At 36.8% G+C, this 14,977-nt stretch overlaps 1 protein-coding gene across 2 annotated transcripts in view; it reads left to right on the top strand.

Moving 5' to 3' along the window:
- Positions 1-14,977, top strand: part of KLHL2 (kelch like family member 2) — a 154,854-nt gene that overhangs the window by 10,566 nt on the left and 129,311 nt on the right. The window contains exon 2 of one of the 2 annotated variants that reach the window (XM_043902692.1): positions 2,027-2,152. The exons of the other annotated variant lie outside the window; for it this stretch is intronic. Coding sequence (XP_043758627.1) covers positions 2,027-2,152 — 126 coding nt within the window. The remainder of the gene's footprint in view (positions 1-2,026; positions 2,153-14,977) is intronic. 2 annotated transcript variants of the gene reach the window in all.

Raw genomic sequence — 14,977 nt, 5'->3', positions numbered from 1 at the left:
GAGTTGCTTTTGTTTCCATTGTGGGCATTGAAAGGCCTTATGTGATAGTTCTGCCAGTCCTCAATATTGTGTTTTCCCTCTGTTGTAAGCTTAAGTAATTAAACTTGAAGCATATATAAATATTGTCAACTTGCTACACATGTGGGTATTCAGTGTTACATGGTAAGAAAGTTTGTGTAGGTTGGATGTATCTACATAATTTTTTCTTTTCCTACTGTTTTCGTAATGAAGTAGTGGTAGAAATGGCATTGTGAGACTATGTCTCATATTATTAGGAGTGTCCCCACTTTGCTCTGTTATATCTGGATGTTCTTTCTCTCTTGGCTTCTAGACTTACTAGCTCTTTCTCTTAGGCCAGGTGTAACTCATCCCTCTGTGTGTTCACACACATACATGAGGCCTCAGAGTAGACACACACACACACACACATACACGAGGCCTCAGAGTAGACACACACACACATATACGAGGCCTTGGAGTAGACACACAATCTGCGCTCCATTCTCCAGCCCTGCTCTCACATCCTGGAACACATGAGGTGCATAGTGGCCTTTTTGCTCTAGTTATTCCTTCCGTCTTGGCCATTTCCCACCTTCTGGTCCTTGTTCTAATCTCAGTTCTCAATTCAGCCTGCCCTGACCACCCTATTTAATACCATAAGGTCCATCATCCCCATATTCCTGACTCTTTTACCTGACACATTTTCTTTTTTCCAAAGTTCTTATTTTCTAATATGCTGTATACTGGTCTGTTTTGTATATCATTACGCGCCCCCCCACCCCCAACTACAAATTCCATGAAGACAGGAATTTTGTTTTATTTGTTGAAATATTCCTAGGGCCTACTGCCTAGAATAGTGCTTGGTACATAGTGCCAAAAATTAGATGCTGAATTAATAAAATAATATTTAAAGAATGAATTATCATTAGGAAAGGAAGAGGCATGAAGAGAAATGGTGTAATACTAATGATGTTTGCCTTTTGTTCTGTGTGTGATGTATATACAAGAATGAATTTTTTTAAGCTTAATTTGGTATCCTCATTTTTTTATTTAATAGCTTTATTAAGGTATAATTTACATACCATAAAATTCAACCATTATAATTGTGATCTTAGTAAATTTCTAGAGCTGTGCAACCATCTCAAAACGTTTCTTGTGTCTGCCCATATGTGGTTAATCCTCCCCACAATGGCACCCTGATTTTATTTGTTAATTTTTTGGTTCCCAGATCTTGAAAGAATAATTTACACAGCCATACTAATAGCTTTGTACTCTTAACAAATTACACATACAACTATGGAATTAACTATCCACTGCTTAATGCAGGAAATGGTATCTAACATCAGTGAAAAGAATGGACTTGAGAGTCAAACTGGCCACACTCTTGTCCAGCTCTACCATTTACCAAGTTGCCCAAATTATTTTTGCCTCAGTCTCTTTATATGTTTTTTGGTGATAATAATAGTAATTAGCTTACAGAGTTATGAGGATTAAAGAAACAATGAAAAAAAATATAGTACAGAGGCTGCCTGTAAGTTAATGCTCAGTGAAGAATTAAAGTAGGTCTGAAATATATGTGGTAAATAACCTTGCAATGGAGAACAAAGTTCAGTTCAGATTCTAAGCTTCTGAAGTATGTATAAAATATGAACTAGTTCCTGTCTTGGTTTGTAAATAGGCCTACTGCAGAATGTAAAAGCAGGTTAATTTCCAACAGGGAAGATCATTTCTCAGCATTTCTTTTGAAGGTATCTGCTGAACCATTTTACTGAATTTTCTGTGCTCATCTTTGAGAGAGTTTTGACACCAGGAAGGTAATTACCTTCTTTTTTTGTTAAAATCCCAGTGACCATCAGAAAGTGTTCTGAATTGTCGTTTAGTCCTTTGTTGGAATATACTGTGAGACTTCCTCTAAGTAAGTGGGGGAGAGGTGTGTTCATTGTATCTCTTGTAACCTGATAAGTCTGAACTAAACTATCTTTAATAAGATCTTTTTCTGTGTTTTGTTATTTTCCCTTATGTACAGATGCACAAATCAGGGTCATCAGAAGCCTCTCGATTCAAAAGATGATAATACTGAAAAACACTGCCCGGTGACAGTGAATCCTTGGCATATGAAGAAAGCTTTTAAAGTCATGAATGAATTAAGAAGGTACTATTACTTTAACATGCCTTTATTTTTCAGTTGTGTATAGGAGTACCCCCAGGTGGTGATAGTGGTAAAGAACCTGCCTGCCATTGCAGGAGACTTAAGAGATGTGGGTTCAATCCATGGGTCAGGAAGATCCCCTGAATAAGGAAATGGCAACCCACTCCAGTATTCTTCTCTGGAAGAGAAGTATTCTTCTCATGGATAGAGGAGCCTGGCAGTCTACAGTTCATAGGATTGCACAGAATCAGACTGACTGAAGCAACTTAGCATATAGCGCATAGTGAATATATTCCCTGTCCCTCATTATTGCATTGTTTGCTACAGAGAACATTTAAAGCTTTTTCTGCAAGCTTTTTAAAGGAAGGAAAAGAGCAAGTAATTTATCAGAAGTGTGAATGGTATAAGGCTGCTCTGTCCAATATGGAAGCCACTAGTCATGGTTGGCTAGTCTGAATTGAGATGTTCTGTAAATGGAAAATACATAATGGATTTTCAAGACTTATTACAAAAAAATGTAAAATATAAGTTTTAAAAATATTACATTTTGAAATGATTTTTATTCCTCTATAATATTGGATATTTGGGGTTAAATAGAATTCTACTTAATTCTATTAAATTAATTTTAGTTGTTTATTTTTAAATGGGATTACTAGAAAATTCTGACTTGCATTATATTTCTGTTGGACTCGCTAGTCTAGGGTTTCTAACATCATTGCAAAGCATATGAAAAGAAAACTTTTAATAAAATTCTTTTAATTGAATGGTTAATTTATAATATGTTATTAGTTTCAGGTATACAACATAGAGACTCAACAGTATAGATTATACTCCATTTAAAGTCTACAAAGCAATGACTGTATTTCCCTGTGCTGTACAATATGTAGGCTGTCCATTTTATACATACTAGTTTGTATTTCTCATCCCCTACCTCAATCCCTTCTCTCCCCTCCTTTTCCCCACTGGTAACCACCAGTCTCTTCTCTATACCTGAGTCTGTTTTTGTTTTGCTATATTCACTAGTTTGTTTTCTTTTTTAAATTCCACATATAAGTTAAAATGTAGAATATTTTTCTTTGTCTGACTTACTTCCCTTAGCTTATATAACACCCTCTAGGTCCATCCATGTTGTTGTCAATGGCAGAATCGCATTCTTTTGTATGACTGAGTAGTATTCCATTGTGGGGTCTTCCCTGGTGGCTCAGTAGTAAAGATTCTGCCTGCAATGCAAAAGACACGGTTTGATCCCTGGGTTGGGAAGATCCCCTGGAGGAGGAAATGGCAACCCTCTCCAGGATTCTTGCCAGGAAAATCCCATGGACGGAGGAGCCTGGTGGGCTACAAAGAGGGTTGCAAAGAGTTGAACGTGACCGAGCACGCACATATATATATCACCACCATCCAGTATTCCGTTGTATAGATAAAACACATCTTCTTTATTCATTCAGCTGTTATGGACACTTTAGCTGCTTCTATGTCTTGGTTATTATGAGTAATAATGCTGTGAACATTCAAATGCATGCATTTTCGAATTAGTGTTTTCATTTTCTTCAGATGTGTACCCAGGAGTGGACTTGCTAGTAATTCTATTTTCAAGTTTTTGAGAAACCTCCATAGTGTTTTCTATAGTGACTGTATCAAGTTATATTCCTACCAACAGTGTAGGAGTGTTTCCTTTTTTCCACATCTTTGCCAACATTTGTTATTTGTAGACTTTTTGGTGGTAGCCATTTTTACAGGTGTGAAATGATCTCTCATTTCACAAAACAAAAAATGGTTTTGTTTTGCTTTTCTATGAAAATTACCAATGTTTAGCATCTTTTCATGTGTCTTTTAACCATCTGTATATCTTCTTTAGAAAATGTATATTCAGACTTTCTGCTCATTTTTTAATCAGGTTTTTGCTATTGTATGAGCTGTTAAAGTATTTATATAAATGACAGCAGCTTATCAGATGTATCGTTTGCAAATATGTTCTCCCATTCAGCAGGTTGTCTTATTATGTCAGTGGTTTCTTTTGCTGTGCAGAAGCTTTTAAGTAAAAGTAGATTCTGTTTGTTTATTTTTACTTTTGTTTCCTTTGCATTAGAAAACAGATCGAAAACATATTTTAACAATTTGTGTCAAAGAGTATTCTACCTATGTTTTTTCCTAGGAGTTTTATGGTTTTGGGTCTCCATTTTTTAGTTTACTTTTGTATGCAGTATGAGAAACTGTTCTAATTTCATTCTTCTACATGTTAACTGTTCAGTTTTCCCAGCACCACTTGTGGAAGAGACTGGTTTTTATACTTTGTGTATTCCTCCCTCCTTTGTTGTAGATTGACCATAGATGCATGACTTTACTTCTGGACTCTTTATTCTGTTCCATTGATCTATGTATCTGATTTTGTGCCAGTACCATGCTGTTTTGATGATGATAGCCTTTTAGTCAGGGAGTGTGATACTTCCAGTTTTGTTCTTTTTTTTTTTTCTTCAAGAGTGCTTTGGCTGTGCACGGTCTTTGTGGTTCCATGTAAATGTTAGGATTATATACTCTAGTTCTATGAAAAACGTCATGAGTATTTTGATAGGGATTGAATTAAATTTATAGATTGCTTTTGATGATGTGAGCATTTTAACAATATTAATTCTTCAAAACTTATGTACATGGGATATCTTTTATTTCTTTGTATCATCTATTTCTTTTTGTTTTGTCAGTATTTCATAATTTTCAGAGTGTAACTTTTTTACCTCCTTGGTTAAGTTTATTCTTAGGCATTTTATTTTTTTGGAGTGATTTTATTTAATTAATTTATTTTTATCTTTATTGGCGGACAATCGCTTTATAATCTTGAGGTGGTCTTTGTGGTACATCAACGAGAATCAGTCATACATACAACGAGAATCACACACACACATATATATGTCTACCCTCCCTCTTGAGCCTCTCTCAAACCTTTAGTCCAGCCTTCTAGATCGTCACAGAGCACCAACCAGGCTGGACTGTCTCTTTAATACAGCAGCTTCCCACTAGTTATCTGTTTTATGCATAATACTGTATATATGTCAATGCTGCTTTGCCAATTTGCCCTCTCTCCTTCTCCCACTGTGTCCGCCAGTCTGTTCTCTACATCTGAATCTCTTTCTTCTCTGTAAATAGATTCTTCGTCAGTAATGTTTTTCTAGATTCCATATATATGTGCTGATATATGATATTTGTTTTTTCTTTCTGATTTAATTCACTCTATCATAGGCTCTAGGTTCATCCATCTCACTATGGCTGACTCAAATTTGTTTTTTTATGGCTGAATACTACTCTGTTTTATATATGTATCACTTCTTATCTAGGTTGCTTCCATGTCCTGGCTACTGTAGATAGTGCTGCAGTGAACACTGGGGTGCATGTGTCTTTTTGAATTATGGTTTTCTCAGGGTATATGTCCAGTAGTGGGGTTGATGGGTCATATGGTGGTTTTATTCCTAGTTTTACAGGAATCTCCGTATCACTCTCCATGGTGGCTGTGTCAGTTTGCATTCCCACTAACAGTTTAAGAGACTTCCCTATTCTCCACATCCTCTCCAGCATTTATTGTTTCTAGTTTTTTTTGATGCTGGTCATTCAGATTGGTATAAGGTAGTGTAACCTCATTGTAGTTTTGATTTGCATTTTTCTAATAATGAGTGATGTTGAACATCTTTTCAAATGTTTATTGGCCATATGTATGTCTTCTTTGGAGAAATGTCTGTTTAGGCCTTCTGCCCACTTTTTGATTGGGCTGTTTGTTTTTCTGATAATGAGCTATATGAACTGCTTATATACTTTGGAGATTAATCTTTTGTCAGTTGCTTCATTTGTAATTATTCTCTCCCATTCTGAGGGTTGATTTTAATCTTATTTATTGTTTCCTTTGCGGTGCAAAGGCTTTGAAGTTTAATTAGGTCCTATTTGTTTATTTTTGTTTTTATTTCCATTACCCTATGAGATGGGTCAAAGAGGATCTTGCTGTGATTTATGTCAAAACATGCACTGCCAATGTTTTCCTCTAAGAACTGTATAGTTTTTGATCTTACATTTAAGTCTTTAAGCCATTTTGAGTTTATTTTTGTATATGGTGTTAGGAAGTGTCCTAATTTCATTCTTTTATATGGAGCTGTTCAGTTTTCTCAGCACCACTTATTGAAGAAACTTTACTCCATTATTATATTAATGCTATTTTAATCAAAGATTAGGTGCCCATAGGTGTGTAGGTTTATCTCTGGGCTTACTGTCTTGTTCCATTAGTTTGTATTTCTGTTTTTATGCCAGTACCATACTGTCTTAATGGCTGAATCTTTGTAGTATAGGCTGAAGTCGGGAAGCTTGATTCCTCCAGCTCCATTTTTCTTTGACAAGATTGCTCTGGCAATTTGGGGTCTTCTGTGACTCCATATAAGTTGTGAATTTTTTTGTTTTAGTTCTGTGAAAAATACCACTGGCATTTTGATAGAGATTGCAATGAATCTGGATTGCTTTAAGAAGTACAGTCATTTTCATAATGTTGATTCTTCCAATCCAAGAACATGGTATATCTCTCCATCTGTTTGTATCATCTTTGATTTCTTTCATCAGTGTCTTACAGTTTTCTGTATGCAGATCTTTTGTCTCTTTAGGTAGGTTTATTCCTAGATAGTTTACTCTTTTGTTGCAGTGGTAAATGGAATTGTTCCCTTAACTTCTCTTTCTGATTTTTCATTGTTAGTGTACAGAAATGCAAGGGATTTCTCTGTATTAGTTTTATGTTCTGTAACTTTACTGTATTCATTGATTAGTTCTGGTAGTTTTCTGGTTGCAAACCTGGGGTTTTTCTGTGTAGTGTCATGTCACATGCAAACAATGAGAGTTTTCTTCTCCAATACAGATTCCCTTTAATTCTTTCTCTTCTCTGATTGCTGTGTCTAGGACTTTTCAAAACTATATTGAATAATAGTGGTGAGAGTGGACACCCTTGTCTTGTTCCTAATCTTAGAGGAATTGCTTTCAGTTTTTCACCATTGAGAATAATGTTTTTGTGGATTTGTTTTATGTGGCCTTTATTATATTGAGGTAGGTTCCTTCTGTGCCAATTTTCTGAAGATTTTTTAAAAATCATAAATGGTTGTTGAATTTTGTCAAAAGCTTTTCCTGCCTGTATTGAGATGATCATATGTTTATCTTTCAGTTTGTTCATATGGTGCATCACATTGATTGATTTGTGTATATTGACAAATCCTTGGATGCATGGGATAAACTCTACTTGATCATGTTGTGTGATCCTTTTAAACGTGTTGTTGGATTCTGTTTGTAGGATTTTTGTTGAGGGTTTTTGCATCTATGTTCATCAGTGATGCTGGCCTATAATATTTTTATGGTATCTTTGTCTGATTTTGGTCATCAGGATGATGGTGGCCTCATAGAATGAGTCTGGGTCCTCTGTTATTTTCTGGAACAATTTGAGCAGGGTACATGTTAGTTCTTTTCTAAATATTTGATGGAATTCACCTGTGAAGCCATCTGGCCCTGGGCTTTTGTTTGTTGGAAGATTTTTGATCATAGATTCAATTTCAATGCTTGCGATTCATCTTTTCATATTTTCTATTTCTTCCTGATTCAGTCTGGAGAAGGAAATGGCAACCCACTCCAGTATTCTTGCCTGGAGAATCCCATGGCCAGAGGAGCCCGTCAGGCTACTGTCCATGGGGTTGCAAGAGTCAGATACGACTTAGCAACTAAACCATCACCACCTGATTCAGTCTTGGAGGAATATACTTTTCTGATAATAGGTCCATTTCTTCCATGTTGTCCATTTTATTGCTTGTAGTGATCTTATCTTTTGTATTTCTGTGTTGTCTGTTGTAACTTCTTTTTAAATCTTTTGTTTTATTGATTTGAGTCTTCTCCCTTTTTATCTTGATGAGTCTGGATAATAGATTGTCACTTTTGTTTGTCTTCTGAAAGAATCGCATTGTAGTTTTAGTGACCTTTGGTATTGTCACCTTCATTTCTTTTTTGTTTATTTCTGCTCTGATGTTCATGATGTTTTCCCTTTCTATTAAAAAGGAGTTTTTTGTTTTTCTTGTTCCTGTAGGTGCAAAGTTAGGTTGTTTATTTGACATTTTCCTTGTTTTTTGAAGTAGGCCTGTATTGCTAATAAACTTCCCTCTCAGCACTGCCTTTACTCTCACATAGGTTTTGAGTTGTCATGTTTTCATTGTCATTTCTTTCTAGGTATTCTTTGATTTCCTCTGATTTCTTCAGTGATCTCTTGGTTATTCAGAAGCGTATTGTTTAGCCTCCATGTGTTTGTATTTTACAGTTTATTTACTTTAGTTGATATTTAACCTTACAGCATAGTAGTCAGAAAAAATGCTGGATATAATTTCAGGCTTTTTAAATTTACCCAGACTTGATTTGTGATCCAAGATGTAATCTGTCTTGGAGAATGTTCCATGTGCACTTGAGACTAAACTGAATTCTGTTATTCTTAGATGAAATTCTTGTAGATGTCAGTTCAGTCTAATTGGTCCATGTGTCATTTAAAGTTTGTGTTCCCTTATTAATTTCCTGGATAATCTCCATTGGTGTGAGTGGGGCATTAAAGTCCCCTAGTATTATAGTGTTACTGTCTTACTTCCCCTTTTATAGTTGTTAGCATTTTCCTTAATGTATTGTGGTGCTCCTGTTTCTTCTTTGCTTGATTCCTTGATGATTATGTAGTGTCCTTCCTTGTCTCTTATAATGGTCTTTGTTTAAAAGTCTATTCTTACCTGATGCAAGTATTGATGCTACGTTTTCTTTTGTTTTCCTTTTGCATGGAATCTTTTCAGTCCCTCACTTTCAGTCTGTATGTGACCCCAGCTCTGAAGTGGGTCTCTGTAGACAGCATATAGTTCTTGTTTCTGTTTGCATTCAGCCAGTGTATGTCATTTGGTTGGAGCATTTAATCCGTTTAAATTTAAAGTAATGATATATATGATCCTTTTACCTTTCACTTTATTGTTTTGGGTTTGTTTTTGTATTCTTTTCTTTTTCTTGTGTTTCCTCTCTAGAGAAGTTCCTTTAGCATTTGTTGGCTGGTGTGGTGGTGCTGAATTCTCTTAACTTTTGGGTATCTGTAAAACTTCTGATTTGTTCATCTAATCTGCATGAGATCATCGTTGGGTACAGTAATCTTGGTTGTAGATTTTTTCCCTTCATCACTTTAAGTATAGCCTATCACTCCATTTTGGCCTGTGGAGTTTGGTTGAAATATCTGCTGTTATTCTTATGGGGATCCCCTTATATGTTATTTATTGCTTTTACTTTTCTGCTTTAATATTTTTTCCTTGTGTTTGGTTTTTGTGATTTGATTAATGTGTGTCTGGCGTGTTTCTCTTTGGGTTTATCCTGTACGGGACTCGCTGAGCTTCCTGGACTTGGGTGGCTCTTTTCCTTTCCCACCTTAGGGAAGTTTTAGACTATAATCTCCTCAGATATTTTTTCATTCTCTTTTTCTCTTCTGGTATCCCTCTAGTTCAAATGTTGGTGCATTTAATGTTGTCCTAGAGGTTTATGAGGCTGTCCTCCTTTCTTTTCATTAGGTTTTCTTTATTCTGCTATGCTTCAGTTATTTACACTATTCTATCTTCCAGCTCACTTATTCATTCTTCTTCATCACTTATTCTGCTTTTGTGAAGGTTTCCTGGTTGAGTGAACTAGTGCCTGTGTTGTTGTGATTAGAGCTGGATACTGTCTCTCTGAAGGGCAGTGCTGTTTCCATTGTTGTGTTTTGGGATATCTGTGGGCTTGATATGTCTGTGGGCAGCCTGTCTGCTAATGGGCAGGGTTGTGTTCCTGTTTTGGTAATGATTTGATGTGAGGCATCTGGCTTTGGAGCTTGCTGGCTGTTGGGTGGGTCATGGTCTTAGTGTTGAGATGGAAACCTTTGGGAGAGCTCTTGCCAATTAATATTCCACTGGGTTGGGAGTTCTCTGGTGGTCCAACATCGTGGACTTGGGTCTCCCACTGTAGAGGTCCAGGCCCAATGCCTTACTGTAGCACCAAGACTCCACAAGCTGCACAGCACAGAAGAGAAGGAGGAAAAAAGGGACTTAAAAAGAAAAATAAAAGAAAGAAGAAAATACAGAAAAATAAAAGGAAGTTAACAGTTATACAAGGAACGGACGAACTAAACCCCGTGAGAATTGGTCAAAGAAACAGCTAAATAAACTCACACACTCACGAGGAGAACAGGGGAGAGAGAGAAAAAAAGAATGGACACAGGAACCAAAAAATGAAAGAGAATAGTCAAGTCGATAAATCCATAAGTGAAAACAAATACTTAAAATTAGACTAGTGAAAATACCAAACCAAAAACATGGGTAAAAATGCAATATGATGAGAGTACTGTAAAAATAGAAATAAAATAATTTTAAAATAGACACATTTAAAAGAGGAATAAGTAAAACCAAAATTAAAGGAATAGTGAAAAAGGAGTAACAATGGAACAGTATGAAAAAGACAGAAGAAAAATTATTTATGTATACAGAGAGAGTAGTAGTAAGAAGAATGTCCTCCATTGTCCTCATCACACAGTGAGTTCCCGCCAATCTGCTGACTCAGAAAGTCCTCCAGTGTTTCTAGGAAGTTCTCTGGACCTGCTGTGGGTGCTGTGGGGTCAGCTCAGACTCAGATCTGGTCTTACAGCAGCTTGTAGTTGCTTCCAAAGTCGACAATTGGTCCCAAAGTCCACAGGCTCAAACTCATCGTGGGGATTTAATGTGCTGTACCTGTGGCTGCAGGAAGAAATTCCTTTCCTCTTAGATAACAGAGCCCCTGGTGCTCAGCTTTGATTTTGGACCCACCTCTGCTTGTAGGCTGCCCTCCTGTGTCTGTTTGCTGCCCACACAAGAGGGGCTGGAAGTTGCTACTTACTAGGGTTCAGCTGTTTACTCAGGCTGAGGAGATGGAGGGGTGCAAGAGACACAATTGGGGTTTGTGAGGTGTGCCTGCTGTTGCTGAGTCCTGGGGGAAGCTTGCAGTCTGAGGCAGGTCATGTGCTCCCTCAGGGCAATTGGCCCTGTGTTGTGGGTCCCTTGGCAGAGCATATCTGCATAGGCTTCCAGGAATGTGTGGAAACTGACCTGTGCCTGCTCATAGCTTGGTGGTTTGGGACCACAGTGATGTCTTTTCCACTGCCCCTGGTACACTTGGTGGTGGCCAAGTGGCCTGCATTCCTCCTCTGGGATTGCAAGTTGAAGTCGTGGCTAGTCCTGCCTCTAGTACTTGTTCCCTTCTTTGGTGGCGGCTAGTCAACATTTCTGCCTCTGGGGTTGCAGTTCATAGCCATGGCTTCTCTCATCTATGACGCTTGCCAAGGTCAAGTCCTCCTGTCTTTGTGCTGGCAGAGCTATTGTGTCCCTGTGACAATGATCCCTTGCTTCTCCAGCAGGTGCAGGCTTTTCCCTGGATTCTCAGCTTTGCTGCACTACCCTCTTCAGAGTATCTTCACAGGAGTCCGCTCCAGTGCTCTTCTTAGGACCCGACCACTGAAGCCTAACCCTCAGTACCCAGCCTCCTCTCACCAGTGGCCATGTAGACATATGTTTCATGCTGGGAAGTGCTGGTCAGCACTGATCTCTGTGCTGAATTCTGTTTTGCCTTTTAAGCACCTGCTGTTGCACTCCCCTCTGAGGCTCCAAAGTTCTCCTAGTTTGTCCTTGGGAGGGGGTTTCCATGTGTGTGGAAACCTTTCCTTCTTTATGCTACCTCCCCAAGGCCCAAGTCCTCGTCCCAAATTCCTTTGTCTCTTTTTTTCTTTTATCTTTTACCCTGCCTCATTCTGTGAAGATGAGCTGTAAAGTCTGGGTTCTTCTGCCAGTGTTCAGAAGGTGTTTTGAAGGAGTTGTTCATATGCAGATGTATTTTTGAGGTGTTTGTCTGGAGGAAGGTGATCTCATCTTACTCTTCTGCCATCTTGAAAGTACTCCCTCAACTGTATTTGGACTGGAGGTATGGTGCTGTCTTGAGTTCAGGTGCCCCCCCCTCCCGCCCCCAGTCCATACACACTTCAGAATATGTTTGTTTAGAAACAGGGCTGTTGCTAAGATACTGGGGTAGGAAGGACCGGTCATTCAGTATGACTGGTTTCCTTATTAAATGGAGACTGGTATGATTTTAAATGAATTTATTTTCTTACTTTCCCTGTCTGATAGTTCATTATTACTGTATAGAAAAGCAACAGAGATATCTTCTTTCCTGCAACTTGACTGCATTCATTTATTAGTTTTCATGTTTTATTGGTGTTGAGATGTTAGGATTTTCTGTGTATAGCATCATGTCAGCTGCAAGTAGTAACAGTTTTACCTCTTGCCTTCCAATTTAGAGTCTTTTTATTTCTCTTTTCTAATTGCTGTGACTAGGATTTACAATACTATGTTAAATAGAAGTAGCAAGAGTGAACATTCTTGTCACTAATTTTAGAGAAGCTTTCAGCTTTAATCATTGGCTGAGGATTTATCATAAATTGCCTTCATTATGTTGAGATATGTTTCTTTACCCACTTTGCTGAGATTTTTTTATATTGAATAGATGTTGAATTTTGTCAAATACACTTTTTTGCATCTGTTGAGGTGATCATGTGAATTTTATCCTTCCTTTTGTTAATGTGATATATCACATTGACTTATGGATATTAAACCATCTTTACATCCATGGAATAAATTCCACTTATTCATGGTATGTGATCCTATTTATATTGTTGAATTTGATTTGCTAATACTTTGTGAGGATATTTTTCTTCTATATTCATCAGAGATATTAGCTTATAATTTTCTTTTTTTGTAGTGTCTTTTTCTGGTTTTGTTATCAGGGTAATGGTGTCCTCATAGAATCAATTTGGGAGTGTTCCATTCTTTTCAGTTTTTTGGAATAATTTGAGAAGGATAGGTATTAGCTCTTTCTTCTTGATATATTTGGTAGAATTCTTCTGTGAAGCCATCATGTCTTGGACTTTTTTTTTGCTGAAAGTTTTTTTTTTTTTTTTTCACAGATTCAGTTTCACTGTTGAATTGTCTGATTTTTCTTAATTCAGTCTTTGAAGGTTGTATGTTTTTAGAAATTTGTCCATTCTACTAGGTTATCTAATTTGTTAGTATATAACTATTAACTATATGACTATTTCTCTTAAGATTTTTTTGGTATCTCTGTGGTATGGATTGTTATTTCTCCTCTTTAATTTTTTTTTTCATTTATTTTTATTAGTTGGAGGCTAATTACTTTACAATATTGTAGTGGTTTTTGTCATACGTTGACATGAATCAGCCATGGATTTACATGTATTCCCCATCCCGATCCCCCCTCCCACCTCCCTCTCCACCCGATTCCTCTGGGTCTTCCCAGTGCACCAGGCCCGAGCACTTGTCTCATGCATCCAGCCTGGGCTGGTGATCTGTTTCACCCTAGATAATATACATGTTTCAACGCTGTTCTCTCGAAACATCCAACCCTCGCCTTCTCCCACAGAGTCCAAAATTCTGTTCTGTACATCTGTGTCTCTTTTTCTGTTTTGCATATAGGGTTATTGTTACCATCTTTCTAAATTCCATATATATGCGTTAGTATACTGTATTGGTCTTTATCTTTCTGGCTTACTTCACTCTGTATAATGGGCTCCTCTTTAATTTTTTATTTGGATTCTCTCTTGGTAGTGAGCCTGACTGAAGTTTATCAATTTTATTTTTCTTTAACCAAAAAAAAAAAAAAGAAAACCAACTCTTGGTTTCATTGGTTTGTGTGTGTCTCTGTTTTACTCAATATTTTCTCTGATCTTTACTATTTCTTTCCTTATGACTTTGGGCTTTGTAATTCTTTTTCTAATTCCTTTAGGTGTAGATTAGGTTGTTTTCTTGAGTAAGGCCTGTATCACTATAAACTTCCCTCTTAAAACTGCTTTTGCTGCCTTCTATAGATTTTGGGAAGTTGTGTTTCCATTTTAATTTGTCTTGAGGTATTTTCTGACTTCCTCTTTGATTTCTTTATTGACTCATTGGTTGTTTTTTTTTTTTTAGTAACATGTTTAGTCTCCATGTATTTCTGCTTTTCACAGTTTTTCTTTTGTATTTGATTTCTTTTTAAAAAAAATATTTGTTTTTATTTGAAGGCTAATTACTTTATAGTACTGTGTTGGTTTCTGCCAAACATCAACATGAATCAGCCATAGGTTTACCCTTGTCTCCTCCCACTTGAATATACTTCCTACCTCTTTCCCCATGTATTTGATTTCTTGTGTCACACTGTTCTGGTCAGAAAAATTGCTTGGTTGGGCTTGTATCTTTGTCAGAGTTTTAAGACTTGTTTTGTAGCCTAGCATGTGATCTATCCTGGAGAACATTCTAAATGCATTAAAAAGAATGTGCATTTTGGTGTTTTGGGTGAAATGTCTTTCAGATATCCATTACGTCCAATGTGGTATTTAAGACAGCTGTTCCCTTATTGATATTTTGGTCTGGATGATCTGTCCACTGATGTCAATTGGGTGTTAAAGTCCCCTACTATTACTGTATTATTATCATATCTCCCTTTGTGTCTATTAATATTTGCTTTATATATTTAAGCGCTCCTGTATTAGGTGTATATATGTTAATGAGTATTACATCCTCTTCTTATAATGATCTCTTTATTATTATATAATGCCATTCTTTGTCTTTTATTATAGGATTTTGTTCTAAAGTCTGTTTTGTCTGATATCAGTCTTTCTACCCCTGCTTACTTGTTTCCATTGCATGAAATATGGGAAAGTTTTTAGATAGAGAAAAATATAACTCTCTCTTTAATGATGATGGTGGTAGTGTT

The sequence above is a fragment of the Cervus elaphus genome, chromosome 5 (assembly GCF_910594005.1).
Source record: "Cervus elaphus chromosome 5, mCerEla1.1, whole genome shotgun sequence".
NCBI lineage: Eukaryota > Metazoa > Chordata > Mammalia > Artiodactyla > Cervidae > Cervus > Cervus elaphus.
This window is presented reverse-complemented; position numbering and strand designations above follow the sequence as displayed.